The 26749-nt window shown below is 39.2% G+C and overlaps 1 protein-coding gene and 1 long non-coding RNA gene across 2 annotated transcripts; one reads left to right on the plus strand and one right to left on the minus strand.

Moving 5' to 3' along the window:
• The first annotated feature begins 4411 nt into the window (after positions 1 to 4411).
• Positions 4412 to 15067, plus strand: vax1 (ventral anterior homeobox 1). The gene is made up of 3 exons (XM_044213500.1): positions 4412 to 5766; positions 7520 to 7707; positions 11344 to 15067. Exons 1-3 carry the CDS (start codon positions 5553 to 5555, stop codon positions 11884 to 11886), a joined length of 945 nt encoding a protein of 314 aa, XP_044069435.1. The 5' UTR covers positions 4412 to 5552; the 3' UTR covers positions 11887 to 15067.
• Positions 11900 to 20602, minus strand: LOC122884101. The gene is made up of 2 exons (XR_006379810.1): positions 18405 to 20602; positions 11900 to 12039 (listed from the first exon to the last, which is right to left on the minus strand). It is a non-coding gene; the product is annotated as an uncharacterized LOC122884101 (long non-coding RNA).
• Between the last annotated feature and the right edge of the window lie 6147 nt (positions 20603 to 26749).

Genomic DNA, 26749 nt, shown 5'->3' on the forward strand with positions numbered 1-26749 from the left:
AAATTACACCTGTGACAATTACTACAGCAAGGCGCTGTCTGCAGGACAAAAGAGTGTTATCTAAAACTACTCACGGATAATGTACAGAAAAAATCAATTACTGCTAAGGCTTTGTTGCAGGTTTTCGGCTGTCTAGTATGTCACACTTTAGTTGTATTGACAACAGCAGATTAGTACAACTGCACTGAGATATTTTTGTCTTTAAAATGACAAAATCACATGTACTGCCATAAATAAAAATGACATCTGAGCTATACATTAGTCACTGTTCTATCTAAATTCGTAAAATGTCTTTATTCAGTATCATAATGCAATAAGATAAGACAATTTTCTAAATCTTAAACTCTTTGTTATAAGATTTAAACCTGGAAAACATCCACTGAGATGTGGTTCCTGCTGAAAGCAAGGCCTATCAGAAAGCTAGATGATGATGTTACTTGCTGCCTCAAAAAACTCCAGAACCTTGTCACAACCAGGTGTTAGACATAAATATTAATCAAAGTGAACAAGTGCAAAAACCACTGATTTTGGTGGGTCATGTAAAGGAAATTGGACATTTCTGGAAAAACTAAACAGTTCAATGAATGGTTGCAGTAAAGGAGAGCACTGGTCAATCATCTGGTGGACAGCCCATTGAAAACAAATGCCTGTTGAGCCTTACCAAACCAGAATGAGCGAAGCAAAACTTTAGGCAATTTGGCAAGTGCTGAATTGCAGTGAAGTAACACTGCACCTTGCGTGAAAACATATATAACATATCTAATTGGTTTCCCTCCGTATCATTGGGCACTAGGTAAGAAAATAGAGGACTGAGACACTGTAGTTCTATATTGTCCATGAACCAATGTGCAGGGATATGTATTTGCTTTACTTTTCACACACTGTTTGCACAGACATCCCATGCAGTAAGAAAATTCAACATGAAAGAGTCTACAACTTCTGGCAGTGTCACACCATCGCACAATCTTTAAAAATATTTATAGTGAAAATATATATTTTCATTTTTTAAAAAGGCTCAATAATTTCCTAAAACAGCTGGTCGTTATATTTTTTATCAAACGTTAGTCAAACAGGAGTAAATGTGCATTTGTTGGGGACTATTTTCAGTGGTGGATTAATCCACATTTGGTGCTCCAGTGTATTTCCGGAAGAAGGACAGTGTATGTAGGATTGGAAGCCCTCAGTGCCCATTAACGATAGAGTTGTCACTGGCCTGAGAACAAAGGGTTCCTACAACAGAAACCAACACACAAAACAATTAATCTTAATTATTAGCTCAGTTGTCAAAACTACTCAGAGTTAAAACCTAATGTGTAAACTTCAACAGCTCCAATGAAGGTTAATTGGTAGGAAAGTTTGTTTCGCCATCAGTAACTAGAAGCACTCGATGTTTATAAGGCATCAAGGATTTTGAACTAAAGGTGGGAAAAGCAGGATAAAAATTCCACGCTTGCAGTTAAAACCATAAAATTTTTGTAGCTCAACTGCCAGTGTAGCCCTCTGCCATAGATGAAAACAAGCTCTTTATTTAATAGGTTCAAGAACAGCTTGCTCTCTTACTGTGGAACATAATCACCACATTTGTAAACGTAAAGCAGGGCTTTGAATGTAACCATTCATCTTGAGTTACCATGTTGTCGTTCAGACATCAAGGCTCTCCAAGGCCTGCACTCTCCACAGCAACCTACCTTGTATTAGAGAGCTCTGGGTCCTAATAACAGGACCACAAAGAGCCATCTTATAGCAATTGCAGTAGGTAGTAATAACGCATTATTCACAGTCGTTTTCTCCAGTTTGCTTTGACTGTGTTAACTAACTATTACTATTTCACTATTTATGTGTGCCACAGTCATAGAAAAAGAGAAGGCATTGTAAATAAACATGCTGGCATCTCAGTAGGTCCTGTAACAGTAGTGTAACCATTTCCTCCCTTGAAATAACTTGAAATTTCACCTTCAATCTGAAGCAGCAATATTTTGGACTTCAGCCTCTAACAGGAGAAAAGCAAAGATTGTTTGGTTAGAGAATAAATTCTACATCTGGTTTGTTACTCGTATGTCTATGTATCATGTTTTACATGAGCAAATTCATTGTGAACAGTAATAGTAGTTTCAGAACTTACAGTTTACTTTCCAGGAAATAATAGAATTGGTGGAGGATATATATCAACATCAACAGAAAATGATGAATATATAGTGGGGGTGATATGTCTTTTTCATATTTCATACGTGACCATGGCTTACTACTGGAGAATCTAGAAATATATGTCATTAGAAGGGTTTAGTAGCTAACTTGAGAATGGCTAAAATAAATAATTTAAATTTAAAGTTATTGAAAGTTACTTGTGGGATTCCCCAAGGCTCTGTTTCAAGCCCATTTTAGTTTATTTTTAGTTTAAGCTTTCCAAAACATTAAACTTTCCTTTATTTGCAGTTGGGTTTTCATCCTCCTGGCCTACTGTAATGAGATGACTGTATGCCTGTGTGTCTGATGCTGCCCAGCTCCTCGATGCATTTCCTCAATTTCTCAGTCTTGTCTAACCATAGCCTGACATCGCCAGACTAATTTACATGAACCTGTCTGTTCATTTTTGATTTCCAAGGGGCGTTATCAATGGGCGCAGACCAAAATGCCTCTGGACGCAATTGGATAGACCTACAACCAATCAGAGCAACGAAAAGTGTGACATTGCGCTGAACGATGGAAAAATACAAACAGACTACAGCGTGCAGAGATGAGTTGTGATGGTGTCCAGTTAGTTCAATAGTGGCGCAATAGCGGATTCAACAGAACGTTCCACATCAGCGGCAGCCATCTTTGTTGTACAGTCATCGTATCAAACCCGCTCAACATTAGATAAACGGTCTGAACGGGAGAGGGACCAGACGCATCTGCCAGAGCAAATAAAACATGAGCTCGCAGATTCGTCTGGTTCCCAGGCCAGTCTAACCACCTACATCTGATTAAAACAAAACACATCGTATAATCATCCATTGCATTCACCTGATTTAGATTTTCTGAAGTCACTGTCTCTACAGTTTCTAAAATGACAAGTAAACAAGGTCACACAAACCAAGTATGGCAGACTGACACCAGGTAAAGGGTGTAGGTTTCACATTCAGTCTGTCTAGTGACATCACTGGCAAACACTTAGCACAATTTCCTCAAGACTGTTCAGCATGATGGCTGCTTATGGGGTTAGCCAACAAATATAATGTTAGGACTTTTTTTCTCATGTCGAGCAGTATTAAAATTGACAGATGGTCTTTACAGCACCAAAAAGGTTTCTGCTGTGATATGAGCTTAAAGGATCACATTCTGGTACTATAACCTTTTTGTAGTGTATAGAGCTCAGCTAATCCAGGGTGCCTACTGCAGGAAACCTTTATCTACAAGTGAAAACTCAGAAATCTCTCTTCCCTGCATGTACATTATGATATTAGTGAAGCCTGGAATAGTGGTTATTTCTGGTGTTTAATATACTATTCACGTTTTCCACAGGACTTGCACTGCAATGTATGTGTTGGTGTACATCATTTACAAGGCCAATAAAATTAGGAATTTTTCTTTAATTTTACTGATCTACCAATTGAAATTCCATAAATAGTTTGATTCACTTGAAACACAGTGTTGGTAATTTACCATTGGAAAATGGTATGTGTTGTAAAAGAGATTACAGTCTTGTTGTAAAAGAGATTACAGTCTGCTATATATGCAGAATTCTTTGCACATTGCGGCACTGAGTGTGTGATATTCTGGGGGATGTAGAAACTGAACACATCAGTCTTTTCTCCTCCTCAGCTATTGTGTATAGCTGAGAGGCCAAGACGCTGCGTCCTCAATCTATTTCCCAGGCTGGGGCTCTGCACCACAGCTTGAGAAGCCCAGGTTCCCTTTAGTCGCTCCCTTTTTAGCCTCCTTTTTACCTTTCTCAAACAATGGATCCTGCCCCACTCCAAGCAGCAGCCCCCCAAACACTCTGTGAATAAAGTTAGTCCAACATGCAGCCCTTAAACCCACCCCAAGACTGCTGCGGGGCAGCCACACTCACAGAATTGTTTGTTAATAGTCCAATTAGATAATTGCCATCTTTCACTCCTTTTCCTCTCTGTTTCCCATAAAGGCATGAATGGCACTCAGGGAGGGGGGCAGCTTGAAGGGGGCTTCTGGCCAGCTAAGGTGACAAGAAGGGCCAGAGAATGCTCCTTGTACTAGGCCACTGGTTTGAATTGAATCATTGTGGCCTAATCAATGGTCTTATTGGATTACTGGCCACTGCTGTGTTCAGAGATATTGTTGCACTGACAATGAAAATTGCTAAGAGTTGGTGGTTGGGTGGGTGGGTAGTGGGCTGGAAGGCGAGTGGTGGAGAGAGGTAGGGCCATTCCAGAGGTATGTGTGTGTGTGAGAGAGTGTAGACAGCCTAAGCACTAATGACAAGTTTTGTTCCCCCTTTTTGTCTTTTTCAAATGTGCAGATTAAGATTATGAGAGCTGAAGATGGCTTCTGGGGTGCAATCATTTGAATACTGAAGGATGTAGCATTAGTGGCCAGGACCTCGCTGGCTTGCTCTGCGTAGCTCTCTGAATAAACACAGGACAACACAGGAAACTTTAACACAATTCCAGTTAAAGCAGAGCACGGCGTTGTTCCATTGCTCAAACTGGCTGGGTCATTGCCTTCATAAATTTTGATCGACGTGGATTTGTTCGCTATTTTTTTCACCTGTCTCTCTCTCTCTCCCTCTCTCCGGCTCTCTCCCAGTGTCTCTTGTCTACAATAGCATAGTGGCGAGATCTGCACATTGCAGAATTCCGTTGATTGGTGAGATAGCCAAAGGGAAAAACTGGATCAAAGTTCGCTGACATGCTGTGGCAACCAGGTGCGCAGTGAAAAGTCAGGGGGGGGGGAGGTCTGGCCGTGTTCTGCGGACGGAAGGATGAGGAACCCGGGAACTTTTTTCAGGTCTGGAAGACTCGTACCCTTGTGATTGTGTGTGTTCGTGTGGGGTTCAGGAAGGCTTGGTTGCGAGACAAGACCAATCATTTGTCTTGATTCTCTGGGCTGAGAATAGGCTAACTGAGGGGGACGGGACGAGCAAACCCCTCTATCAAGACCTGATCTATTTCCCCAAACAATTTAGTGTATTCATGAGGTTACGCAAATGTGGAGGCAGCAAAATTACCGTAATCAATTGAAACAGCGAGTGTGCATCCATGGCTCTGATTATTTGGAGATCATCTATCAGCCTGATGTCTATGTAACGAGGAAAGGGGGGCATTGAATTACTGTTCAGTTTCACTAAGAAGTCCATGATCATTGGGCAAGGGATTTTGGTCAGTGATAATAGGGCACCTTGGTCGGGCGACGGAAGTATTTCACCAAATATTAGATAGCTGACTCTGCCCTGCTGAAAGGTGCTGTTTTGAAACTAAAACCCAGACTGTCCAGACGATCTGGTGCACCGTGTTCTCCGTAATCTCCTTTTTTTTATACGTGACAAAGGAAAAAAAGAGGCGGACGAGCTGCAGGTCCAAGAGGATAAACTGAGCATGGAGGTCAGGTACAACCAAGAGACGGAAGGGATGGGGCTGAAGAATGGACTAAAGAAGGGAAAAGATGACAAGGACTCCCAAGGCAGCTTGTCCAAAAGCTTCCTCAAGGAGCAGCAGGACTCCTTTTCCCCTTCTGGGACCGTGGACAACTGTGAGAAGAACAGGGGGAGCACGGGGGACCCGGACTACTGTCGGAGAATACTAGTCCGAGGTAAGGCTTGTGGTCTTTCTTTCTTTTCTTTTTTTTTAGAATTTGCTGCTTCGTACTTCAGAGATCGCACAGATTAATCTGAGGAAACATAGTCTAAACTGCTGTTAGATTGCATGCATTTTAGAATCAGGAATATGAGAGTATCTTCAAGAACAAAGTTGAAAAATTAAGCCTTTGTAATATCAGACAGTGGTTGTTGATACATAAAAAGAAAGTTGACAATTAATCTATTTTATTTTTTAATTAGAAGGATTTCACTTAACTTTAAAGTTAATAGAAAAATGTTACCTTCAACAAATTATGATGATGGTTTGTTTAATTTACATTTATGGAGCCTATTTAAAATAAAGAGGGTTCTCTCTGGGAGTTTTCTTTTCAGTTTGAGTACAATTATAAGAACATCACAATTTAAGAGAATATAATTATTTGTCATGAAAAAGAACTAATTAATATTAAAGAAATGTATCTTTAATTTTAGGCCATACTGCATGACCACGGTGATTTTTCTTTTTCATTTTTGTCATTAGACTTTTGTAAACACTATGATAAGCTAAATCTTTGTTCAGATTTCATACTTACATAATACCTAATGTTAAATTATTATTTTTTTTAATGTCCCTGGGTAAATTTAAATTTGTGCAAGGTCTTGCATTTAAGGAGAAACGCCTACAGGGTTTATACTGTATGTACATAATGCAGTACATTTTACTTTCAGGGTAATACAAATTTAAATTATAAATATTTAAACATTGATTATTGGAGTTTTTACACATTTACATTTAATGTCAACAAATCATACGTAGAATTGTGTGTATGAGTGTATGAGTGCCAGTTGCCCAGAGAGTACTTTATGTAATTTTCTTCATGCAGTGTTGGCCCAACATAGAGTGTATGAAAACAAACTTTAAACTTCACCAAAAATAGAGGATTAGTTATGCAAAATATGACAGAGCAGCCTCACTACCTAAAATATTGATAAAAGTTTTCTGTTGAAATATTGTATTAGCAATCAATCATTTATTATTGGGGTTTTTTGTTAATAATAAAATAATTATGAACAAATTTCTTGCAACATTGCAACCACTTTTATTTAGCATGATTTGAAATTATAGTCAATTTCAAACTAGCTTTAAAAAAATTGCACATATTTGTTAAACAGAGATTGAGTTTATTTTAATATAATGTTGACAACATCCATCGTTGTAATTTTTCCTTTGTGATAACATAGGTATGGATTACATGAGTGAACTGAAATGGAACCACAACATATTCCTTTTTATTTAATACGTTTTTGTGTAATCTTCGCTTACACAGGTGTACACATTTGTAAACAGTTTGCATACATATAAATGTATCTTTTCAAAGACATCTCTATTGAATTCATAACAAATAACAGAATAACAGAATTTTCCGTTCATGGGGTTTAATCCGGACTGATATTTTCCCCCTTAATAATTTAAAACGTCGGGTGTTGTAAAGTACCACATGTAATACATAATTTAAACATACAGTATTTGTCTCTAAGTACATCATGTTACATTTAGTCCACATACACTTAGGTTAAATTATTATGAATTCTCAGTACCACCACTACTGTGCTATCTATGATGATAATAATAATAATAATGTTTGACATAATTAACAATGTAAAACCAGTCTACACCTAGGAATATATTGCATTTATCTGTTCTTATTGTTATTTAGTTCGAGTCTTTGCCTCAGCTTTGTTCATTTAAAGTGCTAATTGTTGCAGATGCTAAAGGCTCTATCCGAGAGATTATCCTGCCGAAGGGTTTGGATTTGGACCGGCCCAAGCGAACCCGCACCTCCTTCACTGCAGAGCAACTCTACCGGTTAGAGATGGAGTTTCAGAGGTGCCAGTATGTGGTTGGGAGGGAACGGACAGAACTGGCCCGTCAGCTCAATCTGTCTGAAACTCAGGTATGTATGCTTTGTACTTGTACCTACTAGATTTAAAAATTATGAATTTATTTCGTGTAAAGTGGAAAATTTTCTGTGCAAAAGAAATAATGGATGATTTTATTTTTAACTGAAATAATTTATAATAATATGTACAGTGTGAATTTAATGTAATTTCCTTTATGTGTCTATCTTTTCACACCAAATACTACCACCTATTTTGATTTTATTTGATAATCATGTTGTGATCTGTTAGGACCACTTGCTTTGTCACAGAAGAAGGTGAATTTACCCATATAATCAAATTCATTTCATTTCATTTATAAGCCCAAATAAATAATTAAGTCTGTTACAGACAAAGCAGTTTGTTTATTTTAAAGGTGCATTTTTCGTCAATGTAATTTAAAGAGGTATACTCATATACATAATTACAGAGTTTATGTCAAGATGGAAATAAGAATTTTGTGCGTCACAAGTGATCATTATTAAAAAAATACAGGCCTGTTTTACAAGCACTACTGACTAAACAAACCTTAAATGGCACCATTAATCATTAAAAACTTGTATTTGTTGTCGAGTGTTAGTATGCACAGACCTGTCAGTTAATTTAGGAGTGCTCGCAGGTTCAAATACAGTGTTTTGAATGCTGGGGTGACCCTTTGGTTTATATTTAGGTCATAGATTGTACCTTTAAGGATTTCCCACAGAAATATTTTTAATTCTATTTATCCCTTTAAAGTAAATGTAATCCCTGGCCTTCTTAATAAATCGAATGCAGTGCCGATATAGTTTATGGATTGTTTGATGTTATTGCCTGAAGCTGCTAAAATGAAAGCTACCAATAGAAAAAGCGTAGACTTCCGCCTCATGTCATACGTGTGGGGTCAGCAGTGGGTCATGCAGTGTCCGCTGTGGCTGAACTGCATTTGCACTCCGTGTTTGACACCAGATTCCAAAGCAAGTCACCCAGTAATCCTGTTTAATTTGGATTTGAGGCTAGCCGTCTGCTTCAAAGCTTTGGTGTAGTTTCATTCATCTGTTTATTTATTATTGAAAATGTGCTAAACGGCTAACGGTGCCATTGGCTTGGTCTTTGGTGCTAATGTGTTGTGGCTTTCAATGCGGCTCTAGCAGACCTCCACTCAAGGTCAACCCTTTCTCACAAAACGGCACCACAACCGCTAACTTTAATCTGTTTGTTGATGTACAACAAGGTCACTGTTCTTTTTGATGACAGCTATGCAAATTTTACTTACTTATTTGCTTTAACTTTTTACATTTTAAATGTTTTAATATTTTTCTTTTTCATTTGAACGACCCAATTGCTGCTTTTCTTTTTCACATATATTCAAAACAAGTTAATTAAGTGTCTGAAGATGTTATTTTGCTCACATAAAGGTAATATAGAAAACAACTGTTGCTCCCTATTTAGGCAGGACAAAGGCTTCAGGATTTTCTTCCAGTGCTCTTGTCCTGATGAAATGCCTTTTAATGACAACGTGGGGAAATTAACATTTTGTTCCCTGTCACTCACGGGTTGTTACATTAAGGCCATTTGCTGTGTGCACACCTAATCATCTTTGTTTGAGCTACCAGCTTGTTTTTTTCTTTGCACTGAGAATGTAACCTCTAAAATGAACAAGATGTTCCTTCTGAGCAGCCTTTACGTCGCAAACAGAAAATATTGGATTGAGCGACAGGGCTTCTTCTCTTGGCGCAAAATGGTTGTTAACAGCGGGTGAAGAGTTAAACCACTTACTGAAGTGAAGGAAAAAAAACATTCAGATGTGATTGGACTAGCGTTAGGATTGAGCTGGAGGCTTGCTGCCGATTGGCACATGTACATTTTGTTCCATATGAAAGCAATCCAGTGTTATTAAAGGAGACTTTCAGGTACAATTCATAGAAAACCCTGCATTTGTTTCAGTTTTGACATGAATTCAATCAAGAAGATTATGTGAAACTGAACAATGGATATGTCAGAATAACTAAATGCATCTGTTGAGCCAGATGAATTACTTTATTGAACGTGTTAAATTACAAGGTTGGTGCTCTTGCTACAGTTTAATAAATTGTATCACTAAGAGTGCATTCATTTTTTCCACCCTTAAGTATGATAATACAGTGAATTAGGTTTTTTTCCACTCTCTTGATTCTCCCATTAACTGCTGGATATATACTGTACACTTCCCACAAAGTCTCAAAACTGTGAGAAATATTTGCAACATTTCTGAAACAAATGGAGTAGCTGAACCTTTTGGTTGTGTGATCTTTCATTCAAATTAAGTGAAGATTAGGAAAGCTTTACATTTTCATTGCCTTCTTTGACTTTTAAAAGGCTAACTTCATATTTATGATTTCTCAATTTCTGTCTGAGATTCTATGTAATTCTGGAGGCTAAAATCCCATGGTGCTAATTAAAAGAAGGTACAGGTCAATGAAGTCATAGTTAATGGTGGCCATTTTGAATTTGAGGGTAGAAAGAATCAACATTTGCAGGAACAGTGGAACAAAATAGGTGAATGTGTTATCCAGGGTGTTCATGCCTTTTAAAATGGGTAGTGTATCTTGGAACATCTACTTTATATTAATAACATTAGTGCTGCAACTGACAATTATTTTCATAATCAATGAATCATTTGATTGTCATTTTATTTCCAATTAAACAATTAATAATTTAGTCTGTAAAATGTCTCCAGAGCCCACAATGACATCTTTATTTTAGTTGTTTTCTCCAAACTAAAAGTGTAATAAGATATTCAATTTACAATGATGTAAAACAGAGAAAAGCCGCAAATCCTCACATTTGAGAAGCTGAAGCTTGATAATTGACTTAAACAATCAAATAATTTGCATATTTTTGGTGATTAATTTTCTGTCAATCTCAACTAATAATTTTCAGCTTTACAAATGTGCAACATAATCAAAACAATCAATAAGCAATAAAGCCAACCAACAAACAACACAATGATTGTATGGGGTTTTTTGTATTGCCAGTTCAAAGACAAAATTACACATGGGAGATGACTATTTGGATCTCAGCTCATGCTTGAACTTTCTGTAGTGTAAGAGGTTGAGAAAGTTAAGTAGTGGTTTACATATGAAAGGCTATCTTTGAGCAAGTTTTGATTGAATTAACCTCCTGACGCTGTATCACAGTGAGCCCTCTCCTCCATGACTGATTGAAATCACTGCAGCTTTTGATCAATCAGTCTACAATCATACCTGGTGGCCCGTGTGTGTGTGTGTGTGTGTGTGTGTGTGTGTGTGTTTTTGTGTGTGTAAGTATCCCTGCATATATAGATACTATACATTAGTGAGTATCTGAAAGTCCGTGTAGCAATTGGGTGGAGGATGAACAGGCAACAGAGTTGGGTAAAAGCAATCAACTTAATCTGTGAAGACACATAGTTGTATAACTCATGGTGCAATTATCTCCAAGTACTGAGATTATCAGATTATTGCTACACTATGATCACAGGCCTTTTTACAGTAAGCATAAGTGAACGTGAATTATTGCTGTAATTATGGCAGTTTTCTTGTTGCTATACCACCAACATTAGAAAAAGTTTTTTCAAAGTAAATTGACTATACATTACACATTACATTTAGCATGTGTCTCTAAAGGCTCTTTCTCTCATCTGTGTTCCTCTCCAGGTGAAGGTCTGGTTCCAGAACCGACGCACTAAGCAGAAGAAGGACCAGGGGAAAGACTCTGAGCTGCGTTCAGTGGTTTCAGAAACTGCAGCGACCTGCAGTGTCCTCAGACTGCTGGAGCAAGGTCGGCTGCTGACGCCTCCGGGCTTGCCGGGCCTCCTGCCCCACTGCGGTAGCGGCACGCTGGGCTCCACCCTGCGCCCTCCCTCCATGGCCATGGCCAGCAACGGCAGCAGTAGCAGCAGCAGCAGCGGCGGCAGCACTGGCACGGCGGGCGGCAGCCCTCCTCTACCCGCCGTGACTAGCTCAGGGACAGTGGTGGGCCTGCAGAGCTCACCGGCGGCTCACAACCTCTTCAGCTTCCCCATGCCCACCTTACTCAGCAGCGTCGCCACCCGCATTTCCTCCAACCACCTGTCCATGGCCGGCTCACTGGCTGGAAACCTACAGGAACTTTCTGCCCGCTACCTGAGCTCCTCTGCTTTTGAGCCTTACTCGCGGACCAATGGCAAAGAATCTATGGACAAGAAAATTCTGGAATGATTCTTTGTTTTTACATAGATGGATTCCTGTTTCCTCTGGACACGTTTTGGTTGTTTTCTTGGCTTTTACTGTCCTTGTTTGGTTTTGCTCATTCTCTTTCAGTCCGTGTCATGTTCTGTAGCAGTTCATGTATTCCAGTTGCACATCTGGCGCCTTGTACAAGGAAGAAAACAAAAACACAACACAAGCTCATCTAACAAACACAGGGTGGCAGTGGAAAGATTTTGCACCAAATCTTCATATACGACCTTGTTAGAGAGATTTAGAGAGACACACTCCAAGGAGAGTACTGAAGGATCCTTCAGGTTGCTGTTAAACAAATGTTTAGTCCTGTCTATTAATCCAAAACAACAATATACATAGGGGCCCAGAGAATATGACTGCTTCATACCACAAAAGCTCTATTGCTGCAAGAGAAGTGGTACATAGTGTATAGCAGGAAGTACAGGATTGGTGACAGAAAGTGTAAAGTGATGGTACCTTTCTGAATTGTGTTTTAATATTTGATTGTGTTGGGTAGATGCATGCCACTGCAGTGAGTAGATGTAGAGAAAGAGAGTTGTCAAACACCTGAGCCGCAGTTTGTGAGATCCAATCAGCAAATAAAACAAAAATTTTTTTTTTAAATGCAGCATTATGAATGAACAAGCAAGGTCGAATTCTCAACATAGAATTGAAGAAGGACAAAAAAAGTGCCTCTGTTTGAAGGTCACTGCGAGGCCAGTGTCGGCACAAAACCCAATGCATTTGACGTGTGAATGCAATTTGCTTATGCAGATGCCTCACAAAAATTCAGTTTACAAAAAAGTCTTTTGTATATCTGTTTGTATTGAGTTTGGACCAAACTAAAACATAATCCATAGAAGGTGTTGTCATACAGTACGATGGTTTAATTGTTCAGTGTTGTTTTCTCTATGGTTTGGTGAGGATTTTAACATTTTACAACAAAAGTCTTCACTTTGTGGCATTTTTGTCTTCAAGATGCAGTACCTGACTTTTTTTTGTCTGTGATTTAAATACCACTGTGAGTTCTCAGAGTTTTGGTGTACAGTTTCTATTTCATGCAGGAGGTAAGCGCAGGAATGAGTTGCTGAAGTCCTGAAGAAAAGCTTTTCAGCATTAGTAAGCTGCTTGCTTTGTTGAACACAACAAGGTAACAGGTGTTTCAATCATTAAGACAATATAATAACCTTTCCTTCCTGTGAAATTTTCAAAATCCATAGCCTTCATAAAAGATTTAGGCAGACTGATGCATGGAGACTGAATGGAATTATTGTAGTATAAAAATACTGGAAATGAGAAATGTACCTTAAAATTGTTATTTTATTGTAAATTATTCACTTCTGTAATTAATAGATTATTAGTATATCTGGAAAATAATGAATGAATGAATGTATTAGCGGGGTTGAGGAATCAATCAAAAGCTCTTTGGTGCTGTTGTTGTGAAATATCTTGAAATTTGTGAAATATGTGGTACAAATGTTCATATATATTATGTATATGGCTACAGACAAAGACAAGTGTGTTTTTCATTTTCCTTTCATACATGTTGCTATGAATCAAGTTATGATAAATGTCATGACTGTTATACTTCATACACCATGGCCTGATGTGTATGGTCCTGAAAGTTTTTTTGTTAAAAGTAGTGATAGACAGATTAAGATCATCTGGCATTTTGAGATAATCGGCATTGGCCGATGCCTGCGCTCACAAATCCAATAAACAAAAAATGCCTGCAGACACATCTGCAGGCAGCCTTGTCAGCGTGGCTGCTGTGGAACAATGTTAGTGCTCCCCCTTGCATTGGGAAGGCGGTGAAAAAGTTAGTTTCGTTTACTGTAACGCTCATGCACCCTGCTGTCAACATTCACCTACATTTCCTGTCACCATCGTCTTTTCTAAATGTTAACACGTTTCTCCCATCCTAAATGACAGCAAATCTAATCTAAAACTGTTACTGACTAGCGTTACATATATATTATGATATAATATATAGAATAATGCAGTTGAATGACGTCACTTCTGACATACTGTACCCCGCTCTCCCTTAAATACCAGTCACATTCTAAAATCTACAGCATAACCCAATGTATTTTTCCATTTAATTAATTAATAAAAATTCCATCTAATAAAACATGTTACTGGCTAAGATAACCATGTATATTAGATTGTAATGTGCATGGAATAATGGAATTATATATGACTTTTCTTTGTTTTGATATCGGCATTATATATCGGCCATCGGCTGCCCTGCTCTCTAAATTCAAAAACCCATTTCTGTCGACCACTAGTTAAAAGTCAAACTTGTAATAATAGCAGCATTACAAATTGGACTGAGAGGTTTCAAAAAGCAATTACAGGAGTGCTAGCAGTCATGACGATGTGATCAGTGGGAAGTTTTAAATAGATTTTATTAGGGCTTTTCATTATCAATTTATCTGACTATTATTTTCTCGATTAATTGTGTGGTCTATAAAATCTCAGAAAACAGTGAAAAATGCCTGTCCCAGTTTCCAAGGTGATGTCTTCAAATGTCTTGTTTTTTCTGACAAACAGTCCAAACCAAAGATATTCAATTTACAAAGATCTAAAACAGAGAAAAGTAGCAAATCCTCACATTGGAGAAGCAGGAATCAGAGAACCACAATTTTTCTTAAAAAAATAACCTAAATAATAAATAACTTATCAAAAATAGTTCCCTATCGATTGACTAATCAGTTAATTGATTATTTGTATCACCTGTAGATTTCATATTTGCCTGAAATGGTATAGCTACTAGTTTGTGACTAGTGGAGAATAGATATTTGACACAGTCAAAGGCATAATTCCAAAAGTTAGTGGAGTTAAGATATTTCTTTTGTCAAACTACTGTTTCCAAGGTCAATAATGAACTTTCACGGTCAGCATTTGCATATTTTCCCTTTTTTGAGGAGCGGGGGGTGTTAAAGAGCCTTCATTGTGCCACTTCTGAAAATTAAACCGACGCCCTTGGACACAAGAGCATTAGTTTACGACGCACACTTAATCTGCATGCTTACTTGGACTGAACTGAGAGGCAATAACAGGACAATCCCTATTGAACTGTCAGGAAAGGTGCTGGGTGAGCCCGGTGCGTCGTAGCCGAGGTGTGCAGCAGAACAACTGGTTCCACCATTAAAGAGAAAACAACACCTTCCCTGAACCATGAAAAGACCCGAGTCCTTTTTCAAAAACACATAAAAGAAAACACTATCTGAAAATATCTCACTAAAAAAAACACTTTTATTCAATTCCATGACATTTCAGAGGCAAATAATGTGCCATAACAATAATCTGACAACTATACTATTTGCAGATTAAGATTATACATATATAACATATGATCACCATATAAAACATGATGTATTATTAAAGATTAAACTACCCTACAGTATTTAAAGAAGTTAAAATTACCTCTGCCGTGAACAGCTACAACATTAGAATGCATAATGAGTACTTCTACAGTTAATACTTTATGTACATTTTGTTGATAACACCTCTGTATGTTAAAACAGTAAAAGTTGTAAAAGGGCTTTTACTTCTACAGTGTGGCACTGCAACTTTTACTTAAGTAAGTATATGAACTTTGGCTAACTTAAGCTTGTTTGTAATACTGAGACAGTTTATTATCCTGTTCTGAGTTTAGTTCTGCTTCTTCTGGCAGAGTGATCACAGTAGAAATGCAGGGACTGTCCAGTAACAGAGAAAACTGAGGCTCTTTTGTGAGCAGACCCAAAGAAACCAATCTTCCCCACTGTGTCTTGGGAATCTCCCCAGAGAAAAAAAAAAAAAGAGAGGTCACAATTACGCCTCCTGCCCCCTCTCCACCCACCCCCACCCATTCTCTCCCTTCACCAGTCCAATTAAAAGGAAGGTTTGGGTGGTTTTTGTAAGTGAGGGTTTTTTTTTGGGGGGGGGCGCGTATATGTCTGTGTGTATGGACGCGCAGGGCTGTCATAGCTGCAGACCACCAACACATTTTCTCACATCACATGGACCGGTCTTTAAGCTCAGGTTTTAGGAGGTGAAAGAAAAGCTACATCCTGTCTTGTTTTTAGAATCTGTTTTTTTGGCCTTGTCCTTTTTGTGCCATATAGTGGATCTGGGGATTAACATGCTAACAAGTCCTACTGAAGAAGCAACCCTCTTCCAGCACACTGATCCAGCAACTTTAAGCTCGGCAGTGCTACAAATCTGCAGGATCCCCTCTAGGCATTCCAGGCCTTCGAAAAACCTAAACAGTTTAGTCAGTGTGCTTCCTCGCAGAATAATTAATCCCATTAAGTAATCAAAAGAGTGAGGAGAGCGGAAACCCCTCGAAAGCAAGGGTTCCACTTGTGTATTCTGTAAAACACTTAGCATAAGGCCATGAAATAACCGTAATTCTTCCCAATGCGTTGAAATACTACAATGTTTCATTCCAACTGCTGCACCCAGCACCTATGTTATATTGGCACATAGTTTGCAGTTTACAACACCAAGATATTTTCATGTTGCTTTTACAATTTCACCAATGTTATCAATGGTTACACAGGAGGAATACAAAATCCTTGCACATAGTAAAATAAGATATAATATTATTTGCAGTGGAGCTAGCCAGTAGTGCACGCAAGTAAAATGAGCAAAGCTATTGTCTATTCTGTAGCAATATTTTCATATTAACAATGGATCAAATGTATGTGTAATGTAAAAAAGGGGTTGCAGTTTTCCTCAGCTCTATGGAGTGTTTTAGCCTCTTTGAGCTCATTGTTTTGGTTTACACCCCACAACTTTACTGTTTTGGTTCAGTCTCACAGCTCTCATCAGCATCATTTCCAGCAGCAGCAGGCAGCTGTTTTCAGTGAAAAGGCTATGATAACCTACCTGCTCAGCATCAAACAGCAGATAGACACAGTTAGTGACAAGCTGATGAACAGAGTGGAGCATTTAGCAGCCACTTAGAGCCAGATATTTCCCTGAGGATTTGGTGGAGACCAAAACAGAGCTAAAAGGAGATTCACTTAATTAGATTGACTTAAATTCATCTGGTCGACAAAAACACAACTAATATTGTTTTGCTCCTGCTGGTTGTGGAAATAGGCAATTGTTTGCTGACACTTAAAGGATAGGTTCACAATTTTTCAAGTTTGTCTTAAACCAATAGTCAGGTGCTCAGATGAACACTGGAGTAGTTCTTGCTTGCTGCAATCATTCCTCCTGTTCATACTGGCCATATCCCTTTCCTTTCAATGTAAGTGATGGGGGACACACAAAAAAAGTTTATCTGAAGAAAATATAAGGCTTCAGCAGTCTGAGTTAGACAAATCAAGTGGATATCTTCCAAAGTCACTGTTTAGTTAGTACTCTTAATGACCAGTATGCACAGGAGGAATTATTACAGAAAGCAAAACGTGTTTCAATGTTGATATGGACACCTGAAAAATTATGCATGAAGCGTGGCGGGGTTGCAGCTGGATGGTGAGAATAAAATTTAGGAACATTACAAATAGTAAAGTTATTCTAAATATGATTGTAATTTATTTTCCAGCATTCAGTATTAATTTCAAAGTTCAGTCTAGCGTATGTCACGTCACTTTTTTGGCCAATGCCCAGGATGATGCTCGCTCAAGCCTGCGGAGTGAGAGCAACAGGATGCTGACTGGCAGTTTAGCTGACAGCCACGGGTGTCATTAACAAGGGTTTTCTGAAAGTTACACATAGAACCTTTAACTTGTGCATTGAAGCTATTGCAAATGCTGCTGGGTGCTGTGGCAGCATCTCAAAGTCCTTAGTTGGCGGGTTTGTACACTGTTGTAACTGTTTGACATACATCTCATAGTGGACATTTTGACTTGTCAAATACAAGTGTAACCAATGACAATCATAATTGCTGTAGTAAATACTTGTAGGGAAACAAAAGCAGTTTAACTTTCTCCACCAAAATATGCAGTAAAATTATGTAGTGAAACAGCAGCAGTTTCAAGAATTCTCCATCATTAACATGTAGTTAGTTTAGCACACACAGTTTTACACTAAGCCGTTTCTCTTGGTGACCAGTAAAGAGATATGGCACAAATTAGCTTTGTGAGGGAATTAACCTGAACTCAGGTAGCAAGTGGCAAAATAAGAAATGGATACGTAAAGTGACTGAAAATAAGTTACAGAAAACAAAGGCAACGACTTTATACATGAAGCATTTATTACTCACACAAATAACACACACACACACACACACACGTAATAGAGACCCAGAGGAACGGATAAATTCAACCATGAATAAATGTTATGAATACAGTGATGAATAATTAGTAACTGAGTGAGGACCAGTGTATACCAGATAAAGCAGTGAATTAAACGCATGGTTAGCAGGTGAGAGGTTTTGGGAAGCACTTGTGAAATATTTTATGATTCCATATCATGATTATATTGAAGGAAGATCCTACTCCTGACCTAACGCTAAATTACTTTTAGTAATCTAATTTGCATCAACCCCAAATATCACAGGAAGAGAATAGTTTCACCTGGTGGTTCAGATAGCCAGGGTAGCCAGAGTTTGTCACAGTTCTGACTTTTCTAACTTTTGTCATGTTAGAATGCTGGATGTCGGCCTTGCATGTTCTGTGCGGCTCTGGATTCAGTTGATTCTCCGGGCCCACCCAGGTCTGAAGAGAAGCGTGGACTGCAGATCTGCAGGAGACACATGAAGGAAAGGGCAGAAGGCAAGAGAAGAGAGAATAGGAAGACGTTTGGGCTTTGTAGTCTGCTGTCCAGGGGGGCGGTGTCTGACGTCAGTGACTCAAAACTTTACTCCACCCACCCCAGATCTATTCTGATCCAATTTCTTTCCTAAAGACATAATAAAGTTTACACACACACACACACACACACACACACATCTATAACAGCAAACAAAATAGTAAAGTATTTCTTGTATTAGGAAAAGGAATGTGCATTCCCTGTCTGTCTCCTCCTCTGAGGGGGATGAAAAGAGGAGGGCGGAACAGGCAGGCCAGAACAGGCACACATGGGGTGTGAGATTTGATATTCCAATTTCCATCTTTCTGAACATTAATTAAACATGGTATATCAATTAATGTACATTTGAATTGTAAAGTTGGTTTGTTTTGTTCCTTGTTCCCAGTATGGATTATTGATGAAGCCCAGATATCATCCTGAGGGTGGATTAGTGAGGGTCATAAATTTTCCTATTGTCACTTAACTTTTACTGGCATCCTCGCTAAGTACTGGCGGGTCAGTTTAATGACCCGGAAGAATGTGAAGACAGGATGTTTGGGGGAAAACTCCTCAGAGCTTATTTCACTAGCAAGGACCACATCAACAACAGATGCGTGATTCATGGACAAAAACGAAAGAGTATGAGTGAAGCTTGAACTCTTGTACCTCTCCGGAGGGGCAGAGCCTCTGAACTTCTGAAATGGTAAACGGAAAAGAGTCAGCAATGGCATTGGAATCAGGAACATGAGCTGCGTGGAGAAAATATAGGTGTGTTAACAGAATGTCATGTTTGGCATGCATGGACGTTATGATAGATGGGTTGTTGGAGCAAACTTTTATGTAGATTACGTCTATGTCTGTGAGTTTGTCAAAGTATATGAGAATGGGCTTTGCAGGACCGTTCGTGGCCCCACGGAATAGCTGCAGCTATTATGGGATAGATTTCGAAGAGAGCAGAGGAAGCAACCTGGCATTCACTTGCGAGCTCTGGGGCCATTCTACTGCAAACCATCTTCCATTGAAGAAACCCCCCAACCCGACAGAAGGAGCGGGGTCAGTGTACAGATGGATGTCGTGTGGATGAGTCGGTGGTACGCTGTAGAAGAAGGCGATCCCATTCCATTTGGTGAGAAGTTTGAAGCAAACATGGAGTTCGGCACAGCTTGGAATATCCAGGGAGATGGAATTAGTTAGCGTTAGTTTATTCACTAACATTGGAAAGCAATTGATAGTAAGTGAGAGATAAGGCTTGCCCTTGGAGAATGATACGTAAGCAAAGTTGAGGTGACCTAGGGGAGAGAGAAGTTAGCATTTGTCGAGGTATGGGGCGAGGAGGAAATTGGCTTAGTGTGGGTGGGAACAGAGCAGGAAGAGGCTGGGTGAGAAGGGGTACCCCATGTGGAGCATGGTAGGGCTGCTCGGGTGGCGAGGATGCGGCAGTAATTTAATTGTCAAGAGTGCCCTGGCATTGGCCTGCTGAAGACGGGCTGCGGCGTTAAAGGCAGAGTGTATGTGATATGGTAGAAACCATTGCCTCCAAAATGGAGGACCAGATTAAGGATGATGGCCATGTAATTGTCCATTTCCTGCTGGCGGGTGGGAAATTGTGAACAACGTCTCTGAAGAAATAGACTATAAGAGAACTCTAGAGGGGCCCTTTGTGTCCTTCGAGGAAACTGTCGGTAGGTGATTGACGAAGGGAAGGCATGATGAGGAGAGGATCTGTGAAGATCTGTGTATGTCTATGATCTGTTGGCGTAGACTGGTGGGAACTGGAGAGGGACGGGAGATAAAGGTTAGGATGACGAATGGGAGGACTGGCTGTAGACGGGGTGAAGTTGATGGTTGCCTGCTGGGCTGGAACACGGCAGCGGCAGATGGCGCCCACCATTGAGTCTGGTTTTGTCCAAGGTTTCTGCCTGTTAAAAGGAAGTTTTTCCTTGCCACTGTCACCAAATGCTCGCTCATAGTGGGATTTGTTGGGTCTCTGTAAATAATTATAAAGAGTACGGTCTAGACCTGCTCAGTAGGAAAAGCGCAATGAGATAAATTCTGTTATGAATTGGCACAATATAAATAAAATTGAATTGAATTGAGGGCAGTGCCAGGAGCCCCAGCTGAGGCAAGCTACTGCAGTTGCTTGTAGTAGGCAGCAGGGAGCGATCCCGGGAGGGAGGAGGTGCTGACAACCCAGAGTAAATTGCCCTGGATCATGTAGGCTGCTGTTGCTGGTGTAGAAAAACCTGATGAGAGGTGGAGTGTCATTGTGTTGGTTGCTCCATCTGAAGGTGATTTTGTAAGATATGATGAGGGGTTGTTTCTCGTGACTCATTGTTGCTGGCCTTTCTGCTGACTTGAGCTGAAGGATAAGGTGAACTGTCCCTTTAACGTAGGCTCGCTGTCACAGCGTGTTGTCGGGGTGTGCGTGATGATGTCACCCGGAAGAGCGCTCTGTTGACGGAACTGTGGGCATGACAGGCTGACATGGGAGCGTTGGAAAATTTTGCTTTGTTGTCTGTTTTGTGAAAACGATTCCTTCATCTTTTAGCATTTGAATGAAGGCTGGTCTTCGGGGGATCTCGCTGGAGCATGGTGACACTGCGACCGGCTACGTGTTGTGAGCCCGTAGTGGTGAAGACAAGGTTGTCCTGTTAGGCGATGGAGTTGGAGAACTGCAGCGGTGGTGATGGACTGACTTGAATTGCCTCTTCCTCTCTTTTCTGCTAAGTAGGCATGGAAGAGACTGTGTAGGGGATTACTGGAGTCAATCGCTTCATGGATGGCTTTTGGATTACGGAAAGCAGGGCCTCAGGTGCTGAGGTGGCAGCAAAGTTTTTGGCTTCTGTTGTTTGGTCTGCTCACGTGGTTGATGGAAACTTTGAATGGGGATAGTGAGACAAAGTCCATGTTTACAGGGTGAAGAAGTAACGTTAGCTCACTTTTCTCAGTGTGCTCAGGGCGATGTTGCGTGATGTCGGTTCTGGTGCATAATACGAGAGTGAAAGAGGAAGAGATGGTTTAGGTGGGTATTTATGGGAATACCAGAAGTTGTGTGATTGAGGTGCGGTCCTGCTCCTGAAACTCTGCTAAATAGCTCCAATTCATGACACAGAGGCCAAATGTTAATTCTTTTATCAATAAAAGATACCAAATGATCATCAGAATCTGCATTGATCCACTCTACATTGCTGCCAGAGTCCCACAATGGTCTAGTTTTGCAAACCCATGCCCGCAAAGTTAAGTACTGAAACTGACCACTATACCCGCGCAATCAATTCTGTACCCGACTCATTAATGTAAGATCCGCGACCCGACCAGTAATACATAGGCTGCTTCACACATGCACATTTTCCCCAAGGTTATTTCACCGGCCCAAATACAATTAATTTTTATTTGTACCCTTACCAGGAAATTAAAATAAAATATATATATTTACCCGGGCTCTGGTATAATTGGCATGCTAGTTTACAGATTTAGCTTATTGGCACAACTATATGGAACAAAAGCATCATTAATGTTGTTAGTTACAACCTGTGATGACTTGATGTCCTCTGGCTGCTCTGCCTCAACTCTAGGTGATTTACGGAGTTAACTGATGAACAGATAGCTTTACTTGTTGCTAAAGTAGCTAACCGCTAACTGCTGCTAACTGTAACATTAGCTGCCCTCAGCTAGTTAGCCATGCAGCTGCGGTCCAATTAACTGACTCTGCCCGGAGTACATTCATTTTAATTAATTATTATTTATTATTTTTGGTGCATTTAATGGCATATTAATTTATTTATTGAGTCATTTATTTCTTTATTTATTTTGGATTTTGGCAGTTCGGGTCCTAGTGGTACATATTTGTTATATCAAATGGCTCAGACTAAATATACTTTAGAGTAAAAGCACATTCTTAAAAGCTGTCATTCATCAGTTTCCTATGTTAATTGGAAATATAGTAATAGTTATTAGAAAGAAAAATAGTTAATAGTTATAAATGAAAATAAGATGGTATTTATAGGTTAACATTTTGCATAGATCTTAGCAGAAAGTAAAAAAAATTAAAAGATATATGTGCTGGCTTTGTTTAGACATTTCTTTAGGACAAATGTGGAACATTCACTGAGAAACTATACTCTTGTAAAAACAATTATCTGCATACTGAATAGTTTGGAAGCCCACTAGGACAAGTCTTTCATTTGTGATCTCTGAGAAGGTCTTGTGGGTACTGCAGAGGTATTGTGAGGCTGACCGAATGCACATATTGACAGGTGCATTCGACACCTGTGTATTTGCCTGAGAAAGACCTTCTCAGAGTTTGCAACATTGCAAAGTCAGATAAAAATGTGAAATCTAACATTTTCAGTCAGTAGTAAAGAAAAAATTAGTGCATATTTAAATACAAATTAGTCAAATGTTTTTTTAAATAAAAAAGACATAAAACACAAAAATGTGGACAATATTTAAAACTATAAATATAAAAGGAAACACATTTATTCATGTTATTATTTTGTAACAACAATAATGAACTTAATATTAAATAATTAATATTTAATACTTAAATAAACTCAACATCAGCCATGATGGTCAGGGCAATGTTATGGTGTGACAAAATGGTTCCTAAAGGCCAAATTCAAAAGCAGTGAAACTGCCTACTGTAAGTAGGTGTGAAATGAACTCCATCTTTCAAAAATAGCCTTGGACTGTCATGTCTAATGTGAGGGTGTTCAATCATAACACCATTTAAGCTATGAACAAATGTAGCTATAACACTGTTGACAAATTTCCTGGCCTTGTCAAGCTTCACCGGATTGGTACCAGCCTTCCATCTGCAACTTTTGGGTCACAGACAAAAGCATGATCTTCATGCCAGGGTGCTGGAGGTGAAGCTAAGATAAATGCTTCAGGTAAAGAGAAATATAAAGTTAACTATAAAGGGTGACTCAAATTTTCATGTTTACACTACTACAATGGAACAAGGGAGCAATACTTCAAAATATAGATGACAGTCTTTAAAAAATGTTTTTGTTGTTGTCCTTTAAAGACAGACAATGTAAAATCAACTGTCTAAAGTCTAGTAGCCAAGACTGGTACTTACAGTTCATGCTGAGTGTAGCAGGCATGGAGGAGGTATCACAGGTGGCCATGACCTCAACAAGGACTGAAAGAAATAAACATCTCGTAACAAATATAAAAGTGCCTTTTTTTCTCACCAGTCATATCTTGCACAGCGCTGTTGGTAGCGGTACACAAATCAAAATCAAAATAGTGGTGTAAGCTGTTATGCACAGACGCATCTGCACTGAGAATCGAACTGGCTCTGTAAATGCTGAACAAACAAAGTGGCTCGGACCGAGCCAGACAACTATTCCAGCCATTCCAGCCATGATTTGTGTGTCAGGTAATGTTAAACTACTTGCCCAGGACATTCAGCTTACTTTCTAGTTTGCCAAGATATGCTGCTGTTGTGATGGTAGCTACAGTAGCAGAAGAGTTGTGAGAATCACTGTCTGGAGCTGGTTTGCTGGCTCCGGAAAACCGTCTCGTCCTCTCTGGCTGTTAGCTTCGCAGTGGCAACTGTAGGGACAGTTTGCTAGCTAAGCTAACCCACAACCTAGCAAATGTTAGTTACATTACTTGCTGTGTTGTTGTTCGCTCTATATCATGGTGTTTGTCATGGTATTGAATTCCTCCTGAATCGCATATCCCACCTTTAAGTTTACTACCATTAGCTAACATTAGTAAGTTAGCAACCATACGCTACTTGTACTGGTCATACCGGACCAAGTAAGACTGTAGCAGCAAAAGCTCTGAGTGCACTCAGTTGAGCAAGAGTGTGTTTTATTGCTTGAATTCATTGCTTTTCATTTATAAGTGGAAGTGGATTTTGTTATTTCTTCTTTTACATAGTGTCACTTTTGATGGCTTTAAGCAACACAGTCACCTTTAAATAATCTATGTAGGAAAACTGTGAAATGAAGATCAGATTTGAAAGACAAATCAGAGTTGCCTGCAGTATGAACATAGTCTAAGCCTACTGAACTAGTAATTTTCAATAAAATGATGTTTTCAACTACCACGGACTACTTCCCACAGGACATGAAAGCCATAGGCATAGATAGCTACAAATAGCTGGACAGCAAATAGTTGCCAAACTTAAACAGTTCTAAAAATAAGCCTGCACTCAGTTAACGGTACATCGTTTTTTGAGTTTATGTATGAACAGGCCACTTAATAAAATTACTAAACACTTTGTTTTGCTTAGAGGTCAGGCTTCTAACTTTGAACAATGAGAGTGGACTACTACTAACCAATTTGCTAATGTTGCCATTGAGCAGCAACAGAATGATTTGCTGTATGAGGGACAACAGATGTAGTATTGTATCTTTTTATATCCCTTTATGGCACAGTGACCAACAGGACAATCTAGTAAATAATTGGGTGTATTCAAAATGTAGTCAAGGAACTTAAATGTGCCAATGAAAAAGCTCAATAGGAATGATATGCCTTTCCAGGACACTCTGAGCAATGTATAACAATGCTATTAGCATTTGATAATCCCCTAAAAAGACCCTGTCATCAGGCAAAATTGATATTGGACAAATCTGCAAAACCCCTGATTGCATTCAGTTAGAATATTTTTTAAACATTTAAGTTTTTAAAATGATTTCATTCTACAATATTGCATGGTACATGGCAACTATTTGAAGTTGTCTTCATGTTTAGCTGGTGAATGTAAGTCCAATTTTCACTCACCTTTTAGTTTTGGTCTCCACCAACTCCTGAGGGAAATATCTGGCTCTTTAGCTGCTAAATGCTCCACTATGTTCACCAGCTAGTCACTAACTTTGTCTGTCTGTTTGGTGCTGTGCAAGTAGCATACAGTGTTAATTTCATTACTATGACAAAAAATATTATTTATAATATTACTATATTTTTTCCCACGACCAAACAAGACTTAAACTAAATAAAAAGTAACCTTTGAAAATGAGAAGTATGATGAAATGTATGTATGTAGAAACAGATTTATGGACTAAATTCATCTATAATCCATTGAGTATTAGACAAAAAGTGGCAACAAAACAGCTCGGACAAATTACGAAAACATGCAGGCAGCACACCGACATTTATCAAAAGGTAAGCTAACGTAACATTAAAAAGTGCTGTGGATGAAACATTAATGTAACTTTCAGTCGGCTACCATTCGTGTTGCTATTGGAAGGAATGAGTAAGTTCCAGGATTAATGTTGACGGTCAACCATCTAAATCTTTCTCTGTGTGTTTATCCCTATGAGCAGCCATTTTCACATTATTTATAATAATTTTACTCATTCATATTAAAAATATTGATTTGTGCAGCTTGGTTATGATTTAAAAAATAAGCTATCTCCGGTCATGAAGGTCAGATGTACTACACACCCTTCCACCATCCCAATCTCCACACCCTTACTTTCAGCTATGCTACATAAATACTACCTGGATGTATATTGTGTGCTGCGGAATCGCCCTACATGATTGTAGTTCTTAGGGGTACTGGATGAATTTAACATAGAGTTTATACATCAGGACACTGCGTGAGCCTTTAAAAACAACAGCAGACACACAAAACGAATGCATGAATATTATGATACCGGTTTGCCTATGGGTGGATCTGAGGAGTTTGAGGGTGGAAAAACTGGTATTTCTAAAATGAGGGCACTGCTCCTGTAGGCAGAAGCCCTTCACTTGCATTAATTTGCTATTTTTTGCATGCGGCCTGAAACATTTGGATGAGCTCTCTAGGGGCTGCCGTCAGCCTCACCATGGCAGTGCTTACCACTTCAATCTGTAGTGCTTTTCCACCATCAGAGAGCTGTGTGTGTCTATATGTGATGTGTGACTACCAGTGTGCAGGGGGCATGGTTCAAAATCATCTTCAAACAGTCGCTTACAAGCTATTGTGCAGAACATGCTGCGTCAAATGAGAATGGATCAGAGCTTCAAAAATTAGAAAACAGGAAACTAAGAGTTTTTAAAGGGGAACATGTGTGCAATCATGTCATTTTACCTGTCACTCAACACTCACCAGGACAATGTGTTGGTGAATGTGTGTGTGTGTGACAGAGAGAGTGAGACAGACAGAGAGAGCTATATACATTAGATACAA

This window comes from Siniperca chuatsi, linkage group LG11 (assembly GCF_020085105.1).
Source record: "Siniperca chuatsi isolate FFG_IHB_CAS linkage group LG11, ASM2008510v1, whole genome shotgun sequence".
Classification (NCBI taxonomy): domain Eukaryota; kingdom Metazoa; phylum Chordata; class Actinopteri; order Centrarchiformes; family Sinipercidae; genus Siniperca; species Siniperca chuatsi.